Below are 16974 nucleotides of genomic sequence, written 5' to 3'. Positions count from 1 at the left end.
TGAAGCACCTACATAAGGATCAGTCAGATGAGTGCAAGCTGTAAATGTGCCACTCTGAGAGCAATGTGCCTTGAGCAATGCTACAGAATTTCTAAAACTGCGTGACCATGCATTCCAGGGGTACATTTCCAAGAAAGTGGCGCATCATTGATGATGCTCAACTTTTCTTGTGCCCCCCTACGGCACCTAATGACACCATGGCTGCGTGTATTTACAATAAGGCGCATCATGGCAGTCGTTAGCACAATAGCGTCAAACATTTTGACACTATTGAGGCGTTTTGCTACACTAGCATCAAAAATATTTGATGCTCGTGCAGCAAAGCACAGGGAGGCCCATTGAACATAATGGGTGCGTCATTTTAAGGCGTGCTCTGAGCAGGCATTAAAAATTAAACAAAAATGGTGTAGTGAAATCTTGTATATTCCACTGCACCATTTCTTGGGCCTCGCAGCGCAGGCATAATGTGGTGCAAGGGGTTACAAGGTGGCACAATGCAAGCATTGCACCACTTTTTTAAATATGGTGCATTGGAAATCCCTACCTAACACCACATTTGTATAAACAAAATGACACCAATGTGGCCAAAGGGGCTTGTAAATATGCCCCTCAGTGTGGTGATATGGAGATCCACACTAGGGCTGAGATTTATGTGGTCCTAGTGCCATTCTAACGCGATATTAGCATAATGTTTTGACGCTAATGTGGCGTTAGAAGGTCAAAAACGCCACACCATATTTACAAAGTGACACGATGCATGCATTGCGCCACTTTGTAACCTCTTGTGGTACATTATACCTGCACCAGGCATAATGTATGCAAGGGGGGCATTCCAGCACTAGAGGGGGCCAAAAAAATGACACAAAGAAATCAATTATTTCTTTGCGTCATTTTCATTGGCATTTTTTTGCGCCTGCTAAGAGCAGCCATTAAAAAGAGGCTCCCGTTGGTTACAATGGGCCTCTGGGTGCTTTGCAGAATTAGCATCATAATTTTTTACGCTAATCCTGCAGTGCACCGGACTAGCATCAAAAAGTATGACGCTAGCCCCCCTGACTACAGCCATGGTGGCATTAGGGGGGCGCTAAAGGCAAAGAAAAGTGGTGCTGCACTTTTCATAAATCTGCCCCTAAATGCCATCACTAAGACATCCACCAGAGGAACATGCAGACCCCTCCTATGGTGCGGCTCCTCCCTCCTCTCAGGCAGCAAACACATGCCAGCTGATGATGGGCACCTCTTTATAGCTCATATAGCGCTGAATGACTGAGAGTGGGACCCTCAGGCCACATATGGAGTCCCATTCCGCAGCTCAAGTCCTTCTAATTCTCCTGCTTTTCCTGTAACTCGAAAAAGCGAAAGTGTTAGCTTCCTGCACCAGCTCAGTAGAGGAGCTGGGCGTACCACCCAAAGGTAGGACAAAAACGTTAGAAAACGGGACAGTTGTGTATTCTAGCTCAGTTTGATTGAAATCAAAGTCGTCCATAATGGATTGTGGTAAAAACGACCCTTGAAAACCCCCCCCACCACTCCCCTCCCCCCGGAAGTGTGCATATTATCTTTCGGATTTTGTTCCTCGTCGCCACACTTGAGGGTCGTGGCTAAAACTGAATTATGGAATGGGCTATATTACCTATTCACAATCCTATTTTGATGAGTGATTTTCGACCGACTGCTTGCTACCATCTTTTTCAGATGTGCCATCTCGTGTCTCTTTGGCATTTTCTTCACGCATAGTCATTTTCTTCCTACAGTCCAATTATACCCGAAACAACTTTTTTCTCTTTCACAGACTAGTCCACAGAGACAGAGAGTCATAGCTAGCTAGCCTTTAAGCTAAAACATTGATCACCTACTTTTTTAACACTCCATTTTTTTGTCTGGTGAGTAGCGGCTTTTGACTATGACTAGCAGTGCCCGTTGTTTTAATTGGAGAAAAAACGGTATTCAGACATCTCAACGCAAGCACCTCGATTGCAGTAATGCCTGATGTTCCTAAATATTCCAATTCTTTCTGTAGTGGAACGAGAACCACAGAACCGGGTGGATTTTTTGTCCCTTTAGTTGTACAGGCAAACCTCGCACACCTTAGTTAAAATAAACCAGATTAAAATGAAGTTACCCCAAAACTATGGCCCAGATTTATGTTAAAGTGGCGCAGCACCGTGCCGCACCAAAAATAGCCGTGCTAGAGGAATGTGGCGCACCCCTGCATTTCCCCCTGCGCTGGTGCTGAATTAAACTACCTAGCGCCATAGTACAAAGGTGTCTGCATTGAGGGGATAGAGTGTTTGGCCCAGATTAATAAAAAGTGGCAGTGCACCTAGTTCAGCTCACTTTTCTTGCCTCCCTTAGTGCCCCCCGTAACGCCACCATTAGTATGCCGTTTTTAAAATACGCCACACCATGGTGGTAGTCAGGTGGACTAGCGTCATCATTTTTTATGCTAGTCCGGCGCTTTGCAGGACAAGCATCAAAATAATTGATGATAATCCTGCAACGCACCCAGAGGCCCGTTCAACAAATTGAGAGCCTCTTTTTAAAGCCTGCACTTAGCGGGTGTTAAATAAATGACAATAAAAATGGGGCAAAGGAATCTCATGGATTCCTTTGCCCCAATTTTACTTCCCCCCCATCATACATTATTCCTGGCGCCGGCATAATGTGGCACAAGGGGTTACAAAGTGGCGCAATGCAAGCACTGCGCTACTTTGCAAATATGGTGCAGCATGTTTGCCCTTCCAACGCCACATTAGCATTAAAAAAATGATGCTAATGTGGCATTGGAATGGTGCTGGGCCACCATAAATCTGGGCCTTTGTGTGCAGGAAGGTGTCCCTTCCTGCACATAAAAAATCTATAATGGCGATTTGGCACTTCTATGTGTGCTGCAAAAGGCAGCACACATAGAAATAACAAAGTGTCATTTTGAATGATTGTTAATGTGCAGGAAGGCCCTTCCAGCACATAAACATTCGTCCATGGCATTTTGCTTCTATGTGTGCTGCAGAATGCAGTACACATAAAGAAAGCAAAAAATGAGGAGGAATAAAAGCATTCCTCCTTGTTGTGCCATGCTAACACCACCCCTGGGGTGGTGGTAGTTTTTGGCGCTGCTTCAGGTTTACGACAACTCGTAAGTGTGAGTCAGCATCAAAAGCAATGCGTGTTGCAGTGGAACGCCCACCACAACACCCATTGCAGGCCCATCTGATGCAGAAAACTGCGTCGGAGGGGCTCATATTTACAAGGAGACGTAACGCCACAAAAAAGTGGCGTTACACCTCCTTGTAAATATGGAGCAGTGCTTAGTGCCACCGGAGCGTCACAAAAAGTGATGCTTCGGTGGCTCTAGGGGCTCTTAAAAATGCCCCTATCTTTGCATTGTGTACTATAAAAATGGAAACATAAGTGACCATAAAAACTAATATTTTGTGTAAATAACTTCATTTGAAGTGTTCTATAGGTAAATGGGGTTGGGACCCCGGTAGCAGCTGCTGTGTTAGATGGGTACAAGGCCAAGTGTCTTAGCTGACAACATTAGAGGTGGTCTGTTTTGGGTCCGCTTGATCCAGGCTAGTTTACTCAGTTAGTGGCCTACTACCTCTCAGTCTATAAAGCGCCATATTTTCCTTCTCACTCTTACCGCCCACTCCCAGAAGAAGCAGAGATGCATCTTCCAATGGTACCTAAGCAAGTTAGGATCACCCCTCTCATTGAGTGACATGAACATTTTCTGGGAAGATCCAAGGTCGCTGTCCTCTCCATATGAAGTACATTATCTTATTGTGCAGTACATTAATGTCTAATGTGGGACTGAAAGAGGCAGAGAACCCTGGGGAGAATGTTCATTTTGATGACATTGACGTGTCCCAAACAGGATACCTAAAGAGTTTGTTCTGTAGGGCTGGCCCATTGGTTTCTATTCACGACTCCAATGGACTGGTGAGGTTCAGTCCTGAGACATGGATCAATCTTTCTATCTATAAGACCATGGACTTCTATTTCAATGCTTGTGCCTCTGCTGGGGGAACAGATACCTTACAAATAAATACTGTTGTTTGTTGACCTTAAATCTGCGTAGCGCTTATAACTCGTCTACAATTTCCCCACTACCTGGAACGACCTCCCCGAGTCTGTTAGTGACTGCAGGACTTTATCTGCAAGGTGACACTGCTATGCACGATGCATGTAATGCCTTGATGTCTTTACAGGATAGCGGGTTGATGCAAATGGTTCAACCACAAGGACGAAAAGTGAGGGGGAAAGTGGGCATCCCTGCCTTATACTCCTGTAAAAGAGGAAGGTGGGGGTTCTTTGTCCATTCACTTACACTGAAGCCACGTGGGACTCATATCCTGCCAGGAATCAGCTTTTCATCTACTTCCCAAATTTCATTTTTTCTAGGGCTTTCAGTTTTGGCTTCGAAGGATAGCAGGATTTCTTCTGACCTTTTTCAACAAGTAGGCTAAATGCCTAATGTTGAACCTGCCCTCCTTCTGCTTGATGAAGGCTGCTTGGCCAGGATCTATAAACTGGAGCATTATTGCTTCAAAACAGTTGGCTAAAAGCTTGGTGAAGATTTTTGTCAGTGTTCAGTAGTGCAATTGTCTTCTACAAGACTCATTCTTCCAGGCTACTTAGGGTATTAGCATGACGTCTGCTTCGTACAACATTGGAATGAGGTCTGGAATGTGGTGAAAGGTACTAAATATGGCTGCCAGTAGCTTTGCTAAGTGTGGGAGGAATGTTTTGTTACATAGGACTGAGAACCCATCGAGCCCTAAAGTGTTGCCTGGCAGCATGAACTTAAGTACTTCTCGGATCTCCGTTTCCTCTCAAGGAGACTCAATGATGTCTTTCAGACTCATTTGTATGAGTCTAGATAATCCTTTCTAGCTTCTTTTCCATTCTTGTAGAGCATTTGGTAGTATTCACTCCAAAGTGTCTGTCCTGCTTGCCGTGATCTCCGATTAAATACACGCTGTTCCATCTTTTCAGATATCCAATATTTTGTCTTTCCCCTTTGAAAGCATAGCCTTCTGCCTATCTTGTATCCAACATCATTGAAAAACTGGTCTATTTTTTATTAATAGTGCAGTCTCAGCTCTGTTAATTTTGTGTGATCTATGCTTTCCTTAAAGCAAAAAGAACAGATGATGGACAGAATGCTGAACAGTGCAAACATTCACCCCCAGTCACAAAGGTCTAGGTATCACCCTTCTTCAGCCAGGCTCACTTGAATCCAGTGGCACAGTGCACACGGGACCAATGTCTGGGCATACCCTTCCCAAAGATGGTGATGAAAGCAAAAGAAACACATGATGGACAAAATGCTAAACAATGCAAACATTCTGCCCCAGTTACAAAGATCTGGGTTTAATCCATTGTTTTTTTGTCCATCACACCACCCCAGTTTGTACCCAGCCATTTGCAAATCAGCCTTGACCCTGATCCCCATGGGAACAGTCCAGCCTGAACTGCCAAGCCAGGTCCTCTCTGGACCGGAAACAAGCATCCTGAGACCAGTTTCACAGTATCACCCTTCTTCAGCCAGGCTCGTTTGAATCCAGTGGCACAGTAAGCACGGGACCCACTCTGGGCATACCCTTCCCACTAAAGGCGACAAAAGCAAAAAGAACAGATAAAGAATGGAATGGTCAACAATGTAAACATTCTGCCTTAGTTACAAAGATCTGAGTTTAATCCATTGTTTTTTTGCCCATCACACCACCCCAGTTTGGACCCAACCATATGCAAATCAGCCTTGGCCCTGTTCCCCATGGGAACAGTCCAGCCCAAACTGCCAAGCCAGGTCCTCACTGGACCAGAAACAAGAATCCTGGGACCAGTTACAGGGTATCACCCTTCATCAGCCAGGCTAGTTTGAGTCCAGTGGTGCAGTGAACAAGGGACCCAAATCTGGGCATACCCTTCCCACTTGGGGCAACAAAAGCAAAAAGAACAGATGATGGACTGAATGCTAAACAATGCAAACATTCACCCCCAGTCAGAAAGATCTGGGTTTAATACATCGTTTTGTTGCCCAGCACACCACCCCACCCCAGTTTGGACTCAGCCATATGCAAATCAATCTTGACCATCTTGACTGGAAACAAGCATCCTGGGATCGGTTTCAGGGCATCACCCTTCATCAGCCAGGCTAGCTTGAATCCAGTGGCACAGTGAGCATGAGACCCACATCTGGGCATACCCTTCCCACAGGGTGACAAAAGCAAAAAGAACAGATGATGGATGGAATGTTGAACAATGCAAACATTCAGCCCCAGTCACAAAGATCTGGGTTTAATCCATTGTTTTTTTGCCCACCACACCACCCCAGTTTGGACCCAGCCATATGCAAATCAGTCTTGACCCTGTTCCCTAGGGGAACAGTCCAGCCGAACTGCTAAGCCAGGTCCTCCCTAGACCAGAAACAGGCAACCTGGGACCAGCTTCAGGGTTGTCAATAGAAAGCAGTCTAAAGTGGGGCAGAAAACCAACATTAGGAGACAGGAAGAAAGACAGATCTCCCAGAATTACTATTGCCCCTCCAGAAGGCTCAGGCCAGAGTCTAGGAACCTAATACTCTAATATCTACTTGAAGCCAGCATAAGAAAACCATCTCTCATCCAAATCATGCAGCATATTTTGTTAATGCTGTGGCAAGCACTGAAGTGGGTCTTCGAGGGGTGTGCAATATTTGATTAATTTGCTTTCGCATACTTACACAAAATCCCACGAAAATCATGTGAAATTTGTGTACTGATGTGAAATACAAATACATCATTTAGTGCTATATTTTAGTATGAAATGTGTCCTCTCGTCAGTTTTTTACACAAAGGTTGTATTTTACTCTAAAACTTTAGCGCCTCATTTACAAGGTTTTGAAGCATAGCAGAGCTGAAAGGATTCCTGCTGTGCTGCCCTGCACCAAAAGAAAAGGGCAGGAATGTGCTGTATCTATGAGATATGGCGCATTCCTGCCCTCTCCTTCAGCACTGGCGCACAATGGGTTGCCATTCTCCATTTCAGGCACCCTTGCACCATGGTGCAAGGGTGTTTGGGTTATAGGGATGATTGTTTTTGTTTTAGGAAGGGACACCTTCCTGCACACAAACAATCAATGGAGGTGTTCTCCTCTTTCTGTGTGCTGCATTATAGAAAGAGGAAAAAACTAGGACAAATAAAGTTATTTCTCCTCGTTACACCTTCCTTACGCCTCCCATGGGAGGCTTAGGCTTTTGACGCATACCCAGCTTTACAAAATCTTGTAAATCTGGGAATTTGTCAAAATCCATGGGTGTTGCGTGGGAACATCAACTGCAACACCCATGGAACGTCTCTTTGCAATGTAAGGCAATTCATCGACTTGGGCTGCGTTGACTTACTCCACATGTACAAGGCCATGAAAAGCCACGCAAACTGGCTTTGCATAGCCTTATAAACATTGGCCTGCGCAGGTGGTACATCGCAAACAGTGACGCACCAACAGCGCAATTGTGTGGAACTCACAAATGCTGCGAACAACATCGCTTACATTCCGGTTGTCTACATTGCTCCTGCACTATAATTGTGCAACAAACGGCACAGGAATTACGCAACATTGTGTGATGGTGTCATTTTGAGAATTTTGTATAACAAGAATAATGCAAAACTCCCCAAATGACCAGAATTACACTACCACAGCTTGCATTTCGCCCAGGTGTATTGTCAATACGTCCTTCCTTTCTTAGGTAGATCAGCTGTAGTTACCGTAAAGCACCCCAAAGAACATTTTGAATCAATCACATACTACCACAACACAAGGAGAAAGAAAGGGATTTCTTGGTAGATTTATTGTTATTTCAGTGAGTAAACAATCAATATAGTACCAGAATATCGAGTTTCACATACCATTGTACAAAATTATTACATCCAGAATATCTAGTATCAAAATATCGTGAAGGCAGGTGTGTATAAGTATAGATCTAGAGGCATAATTAAGAACAATGAGGCTGCACACAGTGCAGCGCCACCTTTCTTGGGCCCCTTAGCGCCCCTGAACGCCACCATGTGTGGGCCATATTTAAAATACAGCACACCATGGTGGTAGTTAGGGGACCAGCGTCAGAATTTTTTATCTAGTCCGCCGCTTTAAAGGATTTGCGTAAAAAATGTTGAGGCTAATCCTGCAAAGCAGCCAGAGGCCCATTGTAACCAAAGGAAGCCTCCTTTTAACGGCCTGAAGAATAACTGCTGACAATATTGAGTGGTCTCCCAAACATGACTGGATATGCCCCGGCCCACCAGCCTGTCAGTGTGGCCATCAGCCCTATCCCATGGGGATTCGCTCTGTAGCGCCTATCACAGAATAATATACCCTGTAGGGCCAATGTGTCTGTCACGTAATTACCCCCTCACACAATCTGCTTTACACATTTGGGATTCTGACTACGCCGGAGACGCTCTCACCTCACCGTGCTACAATGTGCGTAGTTGTACTGTGCCAAAAGTATAGCTCAAGGTATTTAGGCGCTATACAGTTAGGCATGGCAGATACTGTGAGAAGTGGATGAGCAAAGAGCGAAAAGACAGAGAGCTTGTGAAGAAGAGATGAACAGGATGAGGAGACGAGAGACTGAGCCCGCTATGAAGAGAGGGACGAGGAAGAGACAGGACATGTGATGAAAGGAGGGACAGAGAAACGAGAGATGGCCTGCTAGGAACAGAGGAAGAGTATGAGTAGACGGAACATGTGATGATAGTGGGACGGCTGCCCTAGCCGCCAGCAGAGAGCCATCACTCTGGCAGTGCTTTCCCTGTTTTAGGAATGTTGAGCAGCTGTTGGGCCCCTCGCTATCTTCTTCCCAGAACACATCGTGTAGTTAGCATTTTACAAACTGAGGGGGCGATGCCAGCAAAGGAGGTGTCTGCACCCACATGAGGGCTGTAGATGGGCAGCATAATCAAGGAATGACGATTAAAACCAGAAAAGCCTTTAGCACAAGCCAAAACAATGGGGCGTGGCTCAAAACACAACGCAGAGTGGGAGACAGAAGGAGTGCAAGTTTGAAGGACAGAGACTGCAGACACATGCACTGAAGCACTCTCAGTGCATGTGCAAAAGTAAATTAAAAAAGAGTACCCGCTTGCCAGTGAAAGGAGACTAGCCACCAGAAGCAGTACTTGGTCCAAGCTCCACAGCTTTATGGAAGAGTCAAAGAATCTGAAGAGTAGGAGGAAACCGAGGCCAGCAGTAGCTACTGACCTATAGGAAGCAAGGTCATGAGACCCACCTGGGAGCCAGCCAATGGTAAGAAGAGGTAGGTAATGGGTGGGCTCTAAGCCCCTTTTAAGATTTTTTTTTAATACAATAGATTTCACCAGCACTGCGCAGACGAAACATAAAAGAGAAAAATAGATGGAGACGGTGGGGGATTGAAAGAAAACCATTCAAATCAGTAGTCAGCACTTAAGACCTACATATTTTCCTAAATTCTTTACCTTGGACTCTGTGTACATGCAACAGGCATTCCAGCGCAAAGAGACAACTTTGCAAATGTGCGCTATGTAAATGTAATCAATCTGGTCTCAAGTTATTGACTTACCTGCTCAGGTTCTGCCAGTGGTAGAGGCGAAGCTTCACGAACTGGCGGGCAGCTCTGCTCTCCTCCCACGTGCATGTTGTCTGAGTTCGGTAGTCATTGCAGCATTGCAGGGTGTCGAGCGGGGATGGCGTCCCTGCTGGGAGGCACAATACAGATACATGGGAGATCTTGGTAAGCTGGTAAGGAAACTCAGTGGAGTTGTGTGTCAGCTGCAGACTTCTGCATCGGGGTATATGCTTGTTCGTCCCTGTAATGTGCAGGCCAAGAACTGAGTCCGGGCTGGCCCAACTTCCAACATTGAAAGAAGTTGATCAAAAGATCACTATTGAATTACGATGTTAGTAACATGCGTTATTCACAGGTCTAGGAAGCCCTGGAAAGGTAGCAAACACTGTAAATGACGTATGTTTTTACTGCTTTAGTAACTAGGGACTGGGTAACTTGAACAGAGAGGTTTAAATAAAGAGTGGAGAAAGAACCGAGATCCTGTCAAAGGTGCGCAGGAAATTGAGGGGGAGAGTGAGGGTTGCTGGGGAAGGACGTACCTTGATGGTTTTGTTTTCCATTGACAAAGCCTAGCAGCAGGAAAAGTGGCATCCAACGGCTACAGGACCCCCTCGTGGTCAGCATCATTGTCTGCCTCTCCGTGATGCCACTCGGTGCCACGCGTCCAGATGTCACTGCAGGCTGCCCTGCAGACAAGGAAAAGACGAGAAGAGCACTTTGGAGGGGGACGTGGGCCCTTCATCAAAGCATGCCGCACAGCCAAACCATGGCAGCAGAGAGGTAGGGTGCCATTGCGTCACTAGGGTGTGTGTCTGTATCCACGCCTGGCACTTTCTAAGGGCGGAGGTGCCTGGCTCCGGTCGTCCTCTCTGGATGTTGTGTCAGTCCTTGTGATGCCTCTTTCCGTCTCTTATCATCCTGCGGCGTGTCTTTATCTCATACGCTTCCTCTCTGGGGCTCTCAGTTTCTCACTTATTCTATCTACATAAGTATGTTTAGGATAGCGTGCGTGTGTGCGTCTCTGACTTAATGTGCATTTTTGCTGTCTGTTCCGCACTTGCCTTCTGAAAGGGTGTGGACTTTCTACTTCCTTTCCCCCACAAAGGAGCTGATTCACTTCCACAAAAATGTGCCACATACTTATATGGCTTTTCTTAGTATTCACTGATGAAAAAGTTACAAGGAAAGGACATTAGTGTTTGTCAGTCACTTCCACTTGTCTGTTTTAGTGGCTATGTTTATGTCTGTGTGTATTGGATTCTGACTTCTGAGTGTGTGTATAGTTTGTGATATTATGTGCATGTTTGTAGCTCCTTGTTTGTGCCATTGTTTTTGTGAGTCTGTGTGTTTCTGTATGTTTAAAAACTGGTTATGTACATGTGTCTCTGAGCATATTTTTCTGTCTGAATATTTGTGTCTCCAAGCTCAGTTAACACCGTGGGTGTTTTAGGCATCTGTAAGTACTTCACAGCATCTTAGGGCCGGATTTAAGAAAAGTGGCACTGCACCCAGTTCAGTGCCACTTTTCTTGTGCCCCTTAACACCCCTTTAACGTCACCATGTGTGCGCTGTGTCTTCCATGGTGGTAGTTAGGGAACTAGCATCAACGTTTTTGATGCTAGTTCAGAGCTTTGCAGGATTAGCTTAAAAAATGTTGACGCTAATCCTGCAAAGCCTATTGAGGCCCATTGTAAGCAATTGTGTGCCTCCTTTTAACGCCTGCTCTGAGCAGACGTTAAAAGTGCAGAACAAAATGACGCAAAGAAATCTCTTAGGGGCAGATTTACGAAAAGTGATGCTGCACCTAGTGCAGCGCCACATTTATTGCACCCCCTTAGCGCCCCCTAAAGCCACCATATCTGCACTATATTTAATATACGGTGCACCATGGCGGTAGTTAGGGAAATAGCCTCAGAATTTTTTATGCTAGTTCGGCGCATTAAAGGATTAGCGTCAAATATTCTGACGATAATCCTGCGAATCACCCAGAGCCCCATTGAAACCATCGACCCTCCGCACTCTCAAGACCTCTGCAACTCCCTCTCTAGCTACTTCCACCGCAAGATTGCAGACATACACGAAAGCTTCATATCGTCGCCACCCACCATCATCACCACCAACGCAGCCAACACCACAATGCCCTGCTAACGTGCTGAACACCTGGACCCCCACCAACGATGAAGAAACCAGCACAACCATGAGCTCCATCCACTCAGGCTCCCCAACAGACCCCTGCCCCCACCACGTCTTCAACAAGGCTAGCCAAATCATCGCTCCCAGCTCCGGGCTGTCATCAACAGCTCCCTCGAGACCGCAACCTTCCCAGATATTTGGAAACACGCCAAAGTCAACGCTCTGCTCAAAAAACCCAAGGCAGACCCCGAAGACCTCACAAACTATCGACCTATCTCTCTACTCCCCTTCCCCGCGAAGGTCATAGAAAAGATAGTAAACAAACAACTGTCCCGGTTCCTGGAGGACAACAACATACTCAACGTCTCCCAGTCTGGATTCTGCAAAAACCACAGCACCGAGACCAGCCTCATCGCCTGCACAGATGACATCAGGACCAGAGTGGACAAGGGTGAAACCATTGCCCTCATCCTTCTAGACCTCTCCACAGCATTCAACACGTATGCCACCAAACCCTTCGCACACGCCTCTTCGATGCCGTAATTCGCCACAAAACGCTGGACTGGCTCACCTCCTTCCTCTCCAAAAGAACCTAAAGAGTTTGCCTCCCTCCATTCTGGTCTAAGGCCACCAAGACCAGTTGTGGGGTCTCCCAAGGATCCTCACTCAGCCCCACCCTTTTCAATATCTACATGGGTCCGCTCACCAGCATCGTCCGCCCCCACAGCCTCAACATCATTTCATATGCCGACGACACCCAGATCATCCTCTCACTCATGAGGAACCCATCTACCGCCAAGAACAACCTACAAGCTGGACTGCTCGCCATCGCTAACTGGATGACAGAAAGCCACCTCAAATTGAACTCAGGAAAAACCAAGATCGTCATCTTCAGACCAAGCAAGACAGCGTGGAACAACTCTTGGTGGCCTGCCACCCTAGGACCACCCCCAACACCCACCACCCATGCACGCAATCTCAGCATCATACTTGACTCATGTCTCTCCATGACTCAACAAATCAACGCCATATCATCCTCCTGCTTCAACACCCTCTGCATGCTACGCAAGACCTTGAAGTGGATTCCAATAGACACCAGAAGAACAGTCACCCACGCCTTCATCAGCAGCAGACTGGACTACGGCAATGCCCTCCACGCAGGGACCACAGACAAGCTTCAGAGAAAACTCCAGCGCATCCAGAACGCCGCCGCACATCTCATCCTCAACCTCCCTCGCCACGAGCACATCTCTGCCCACCTCAGATCTCTACACTGGATGCCCATCAAAAAAAGGATTGTCTTCAAAATCCTTATCCATGCTCACAAAGCCCTCCACGACAAAGGTCCGGCCTACCTCAACGAACTAATCAACTTCCACATCCTGCCCTGCCAGCTCCGCTCTGCCTATATGATTTTTCTTTTAATCTTTGCAATACACCTTGCTTTTGTCTTGATTGATGATATGTCTGGTTGTTTTGCAAAGGATTTCATTGTCATTTTTTGTAACATGTCCTTTGTTTTACTTCTATTAAACGTTGGTTTGATTTGTAAAGGTTTTTACTAACTCAGCAATAAATATCACCTCCACACCATCAACTGATTCTAGAGATGAACCTATGAGACAGCAAGCATGGTATTCTCAAATCAATTACTGTATACTGTGATGATGACAACTTTAGACTGAAGTAATACATCTACAAAGATATACTTATTAGCACAGTTATTTGCCACATATCTTTTTACCGGCTTAGCATAAACAATGGTATGTACAAATGACTGAACAGCAGTAGTTACATATGATGTCAGCCTTGCGAAACAGCACAATAGATTGTATAAACATACTATGCAGGATTCTAGTCCTTGAAAACCCACAGCATTTAGCATTTTAGTTCTTAGAGGTAGGGTCGGACTAACCAATAGGGAAATCAGGCAGTGACTACTGGGGTAGTCTGACAAGTCAGTGTGTAGGCGGGTTTACTGGCTGTTCGTGGGCATGTTTTATGGTCTTGTGGGCCGGTTTTTATTGTTTATTTCTCTCATATTACCACAAACATTGTCTGCCCGAAGTGCAAATGCATGCAGTCTCCCCTGCATTGCAAAATACTCGCACCGAGTGTCTTTACTAGTTCACAACTGCCCTAATTTGCAACCCTGCTATTTTGTTTTAGATTTCTAATTCACTAACAGGACCCACTTTTATTTTGGTGCCTGAGGATATTTTTTGTCCCAGTCTGACCCTGTTTAAAGGTAAGGAAAGAAAAAGAAATCTGATGATTAAACAGTGACAAGGACTGTAATATTAGAACACGTGCTGTAAAATGGGGTCATTGATTAGGATGGGCTAACTTTTTAAGTTTTTGTTGATACTTTTGCCATGCTCAATGCACCTAGGATGATAAAACTAATGTCAGTAATAATAACAAGCATGTTTCCATCCACACACTATTTCTGGATTAATAATCAAGGAGCAAGAGAAAATGTTGTCACATTTCCTAAACTGAGCCACCCCTACTCATCATTTTCACAGATATGCACTAGCATGTTACTGCCAACACCACATGGTAGGTGAACTACAATACTGTTTAATGTGGGTTCCACTAGAATACTGGCCTTCTGTGTTTAGTTTTTACCCTTCACGGATATACATGTTACATGGCGTGCATTGTGTGCCCACTAGTGTTTAACATGTTCCCAGTACATACCAGCACAGCACAACATTTCCCCTACACTATTTGCACCCCAGTGTTTACATTTCTCATTGCTTAGTATGTGGCCCCTGGCTAGAAACACACCAACACACATTAGGACACAGCTAAATACACTCTGAGATGTACTGGCTTTGGAAGATTTACAGATGCCTAAAATATACAGTACACATACAAAACACAAAGCCTTAAGTGAGCTTGGAGACATAAAGGCTCTGACTGAAAAATGCACTCACAAACACATGCACACAACCACTTTCAAACATATACAAGCATGCAGGCTCACAAACACAATGATAGATAAATAAGCACCTAGAAACGAGCGTATATTAAAAACAAACCATACACACACTCGGAATCCAATGCCCACAGATACAAAGCCACTGAAACAGAGAAGTGCAACTGACTAGCAATCACGTGTGTATTTTCCTTGTAACTGTTTCATCAACGAACACTAAGAAGAGCGCGTGGAACATTTTTGTGGAAGTGAATTAGCTTCTGCTTCCTGTATGTTCCCCATTACACAGCATTTGTCCCCAGTGCTTTCATTCCCTGGCCTGTGCATAGTACATTTGTTCCTCATTACCTGGCACTTGTCAATCAGTGCACAGTAACTGTACCACAGTGTTTTCATCCTCTAGTAGTGGTTGTGGCATTACATGTGTACCCCATTACAAAGCATTTATCCCCATTGCCCAACATGTGTACACTAGTGCTTTCATCCTCTAGTGCTTAGCATGTGCCTCCTGAGCTAAACGGGTTTCCATCTCAGAGCATTTGCCTACCACATTTCGTATGACTCGATGGTTATCGCTTGGCCCTATACTTTCAATTTAGCAAACAACGCCACGTTTTTGGCGCGTTCCCCTCAGCTCAGTAGCTGCCTCCGCTGCTCCCATTTGTCCCCCAATAAATAGCAGCTGTCTCATCCTGCTTAGCGTCCGTCCCCTGTGCTTGGCACAGAAGGCCCACCCACACCCCGGGCTTCTCCTGTCGCTCAGTCTAATAGCTATTCCCCTGTGCTACGTACCAACCGTTTACTCAACATGTCTTTCTCCCCCGACTGGCACTTCTTGTCACATGCTTAGCGCGTCATTCAGCGTTCGTTGTGCCCCAGAGTTAAACACTTTGCTGCCCCGTCCCTCCTACAAAGCACCTTTCCTCTCTTTCTCGGAGACCCTCTGGGAAGACAGAACTTCCCGATAGAAGCGCAGTGCATGTCCAATGGGAGTGGCGGGGAGGGGTTTCTGACGCACCAGCTCCTATTTTCAAGGGGCCGTGTTCCCCCCTCCAGACTCTACTTGCATTCACCAGACGAAAGGTAAACGCCGTTTGGAACTTACCGCAAGGGCTGGTGCCAGTAAAATAATGTCCGTCATCAGTGAACACGGTCAGTCTACCATTGGCGACGAGGCAGGGCCGAGAGTTCAGGAAAGTAGAAGTCTGAAGCAGCGATATATCAGTGGTGGTTCCCCAGCTATCCCCCTTGGTAGAACTCCCCGCCCAATGATATCCTCCACACCTCAGACTATAGGGGTAAGGTGCCCAAGCCTCACCCCGAGGAAGGAAGGACCATCCTCCAGGCAAAACGCGCACGCGGCATATTCCTAATTCTGGCCAGCAGCCATTACAGAATAGAGCCGTTTTTGGCGCCAAGACGTTTCTGGTGACAATTTTTTGATTAAAGAGATGTTATTTTTCAGTGAGCCTTTCCTGTCCAGAGAGGATTCCTGGCAACAAAAGAGTCTACTTCCCCAGCAATAAGACCTTCCTGTGGAGGAACAATTTCGTCCCTTAAAAGTTACTACTGAGGAGTGTACCTTGGTAATCAGCCAGTTCTGACAAGGAGCCATTCTTAATGAGAACTGGCCTTTTGAGGTGGGATTTTATTACCCATAATGAAACATTCATGGTAACTAGGTATTCTGATGAATATTCTAACCACAGATTCCTCACTTTTAGAATATCCACAGGTGCCAGACTGGATCCAGAAGATTTAAGCAGCATTGCTGCAGCTTGTTGGTAAGTGGCTCCGTACAGCTCCGCCTTGATTTTGTTCTGCCCTGAAGTGATGATGGAGTCGCATATAAGTGCCATACCTGCGAGTTCACATCAGTGTCCTTCTTTCCATGCCTGTGTATGCAGATCAGAAGCTTGCTCCCAACTTTTCTTGTCAGTTGACAAGTGTTTTCGTAGTAAATTATTTTTTCCAGTATGCAAGGGAACTATGTCCCCTCCTAAAACTGCAGGATTTAAGCCTTGTAGGAACAGTCATAAACACATGTTTGTGACATATTTCCACGAGCTTTCCCTCTGATGTTTGGGTTTGGCACACAACTCCAAGCCCTGCGAGGAGTGTGTTCCTATGAGCCTAAAAGCGGCCAGGAAATGCAAAGTTAAGCTACACATTGCTGAACACCGAAAGAGGTCTCTGAAGTCTAGCTCAAAGTCAATGGAGCAGACCTGTTCTGCTGTCTAGGCCGTTCCCTTGAAAGGTTCTAACCATGGTCCTTTTTTCTGCCGGTAAGTCAAAGTGGAA

General features: G+C 45.8%; 1 protein-coding gene across 1 annotated transcript in view; it reads right to left on the bottom strand.

Moving 5' to 3' along the window:
• CSF2RB (colony stimulating factor 2 receptor subunit beta) overlaps positions 1-15905 on the bottom strand; it is a 94255-nt gene extending 78350 nt beyond the window's left edge. Inside the window, exons 1-3 of the mRNA XM_069231350.1 lie at positions 15779-15905; positions 10136-10282; positions 9591-9726 (exon numbers count right to left, since the gene is read on the bottom strand). Coding sequence (XP_069087451.1) covers positions 9591-9726; positions 10136-10223 — 224 coding nt within the window. The 5' untranslated portion in view covers positions 10224-10282; positions 15779-15905. The remainder of the gene's footprint in view (positions 1-9590; positions 9727-10135; positions 10283-15778) is intronic.
• Positions 15906-16974: the final 1069 nt, after the last annotated feature.

This window comes from Pleurodeles waltl, chromosome 4_2 (assembly GCF_031143425.1).
Source record: "Pleurodeles waltl isolate 20211129_DDA chromosome 4_2, aPleWal1.hap1.20221129, whole genome shotgun sequence".
NCBI lineage: Eukaryota > Metazoa > Chordata > Amphibia > Caudata > Salamandridae > Pleurodeles > Pleurodeles waltl.
Note: the sequence above shows the minus strand (reverse complement) of the source record. Positions and strands in the feature narration are given on the sequence as shown.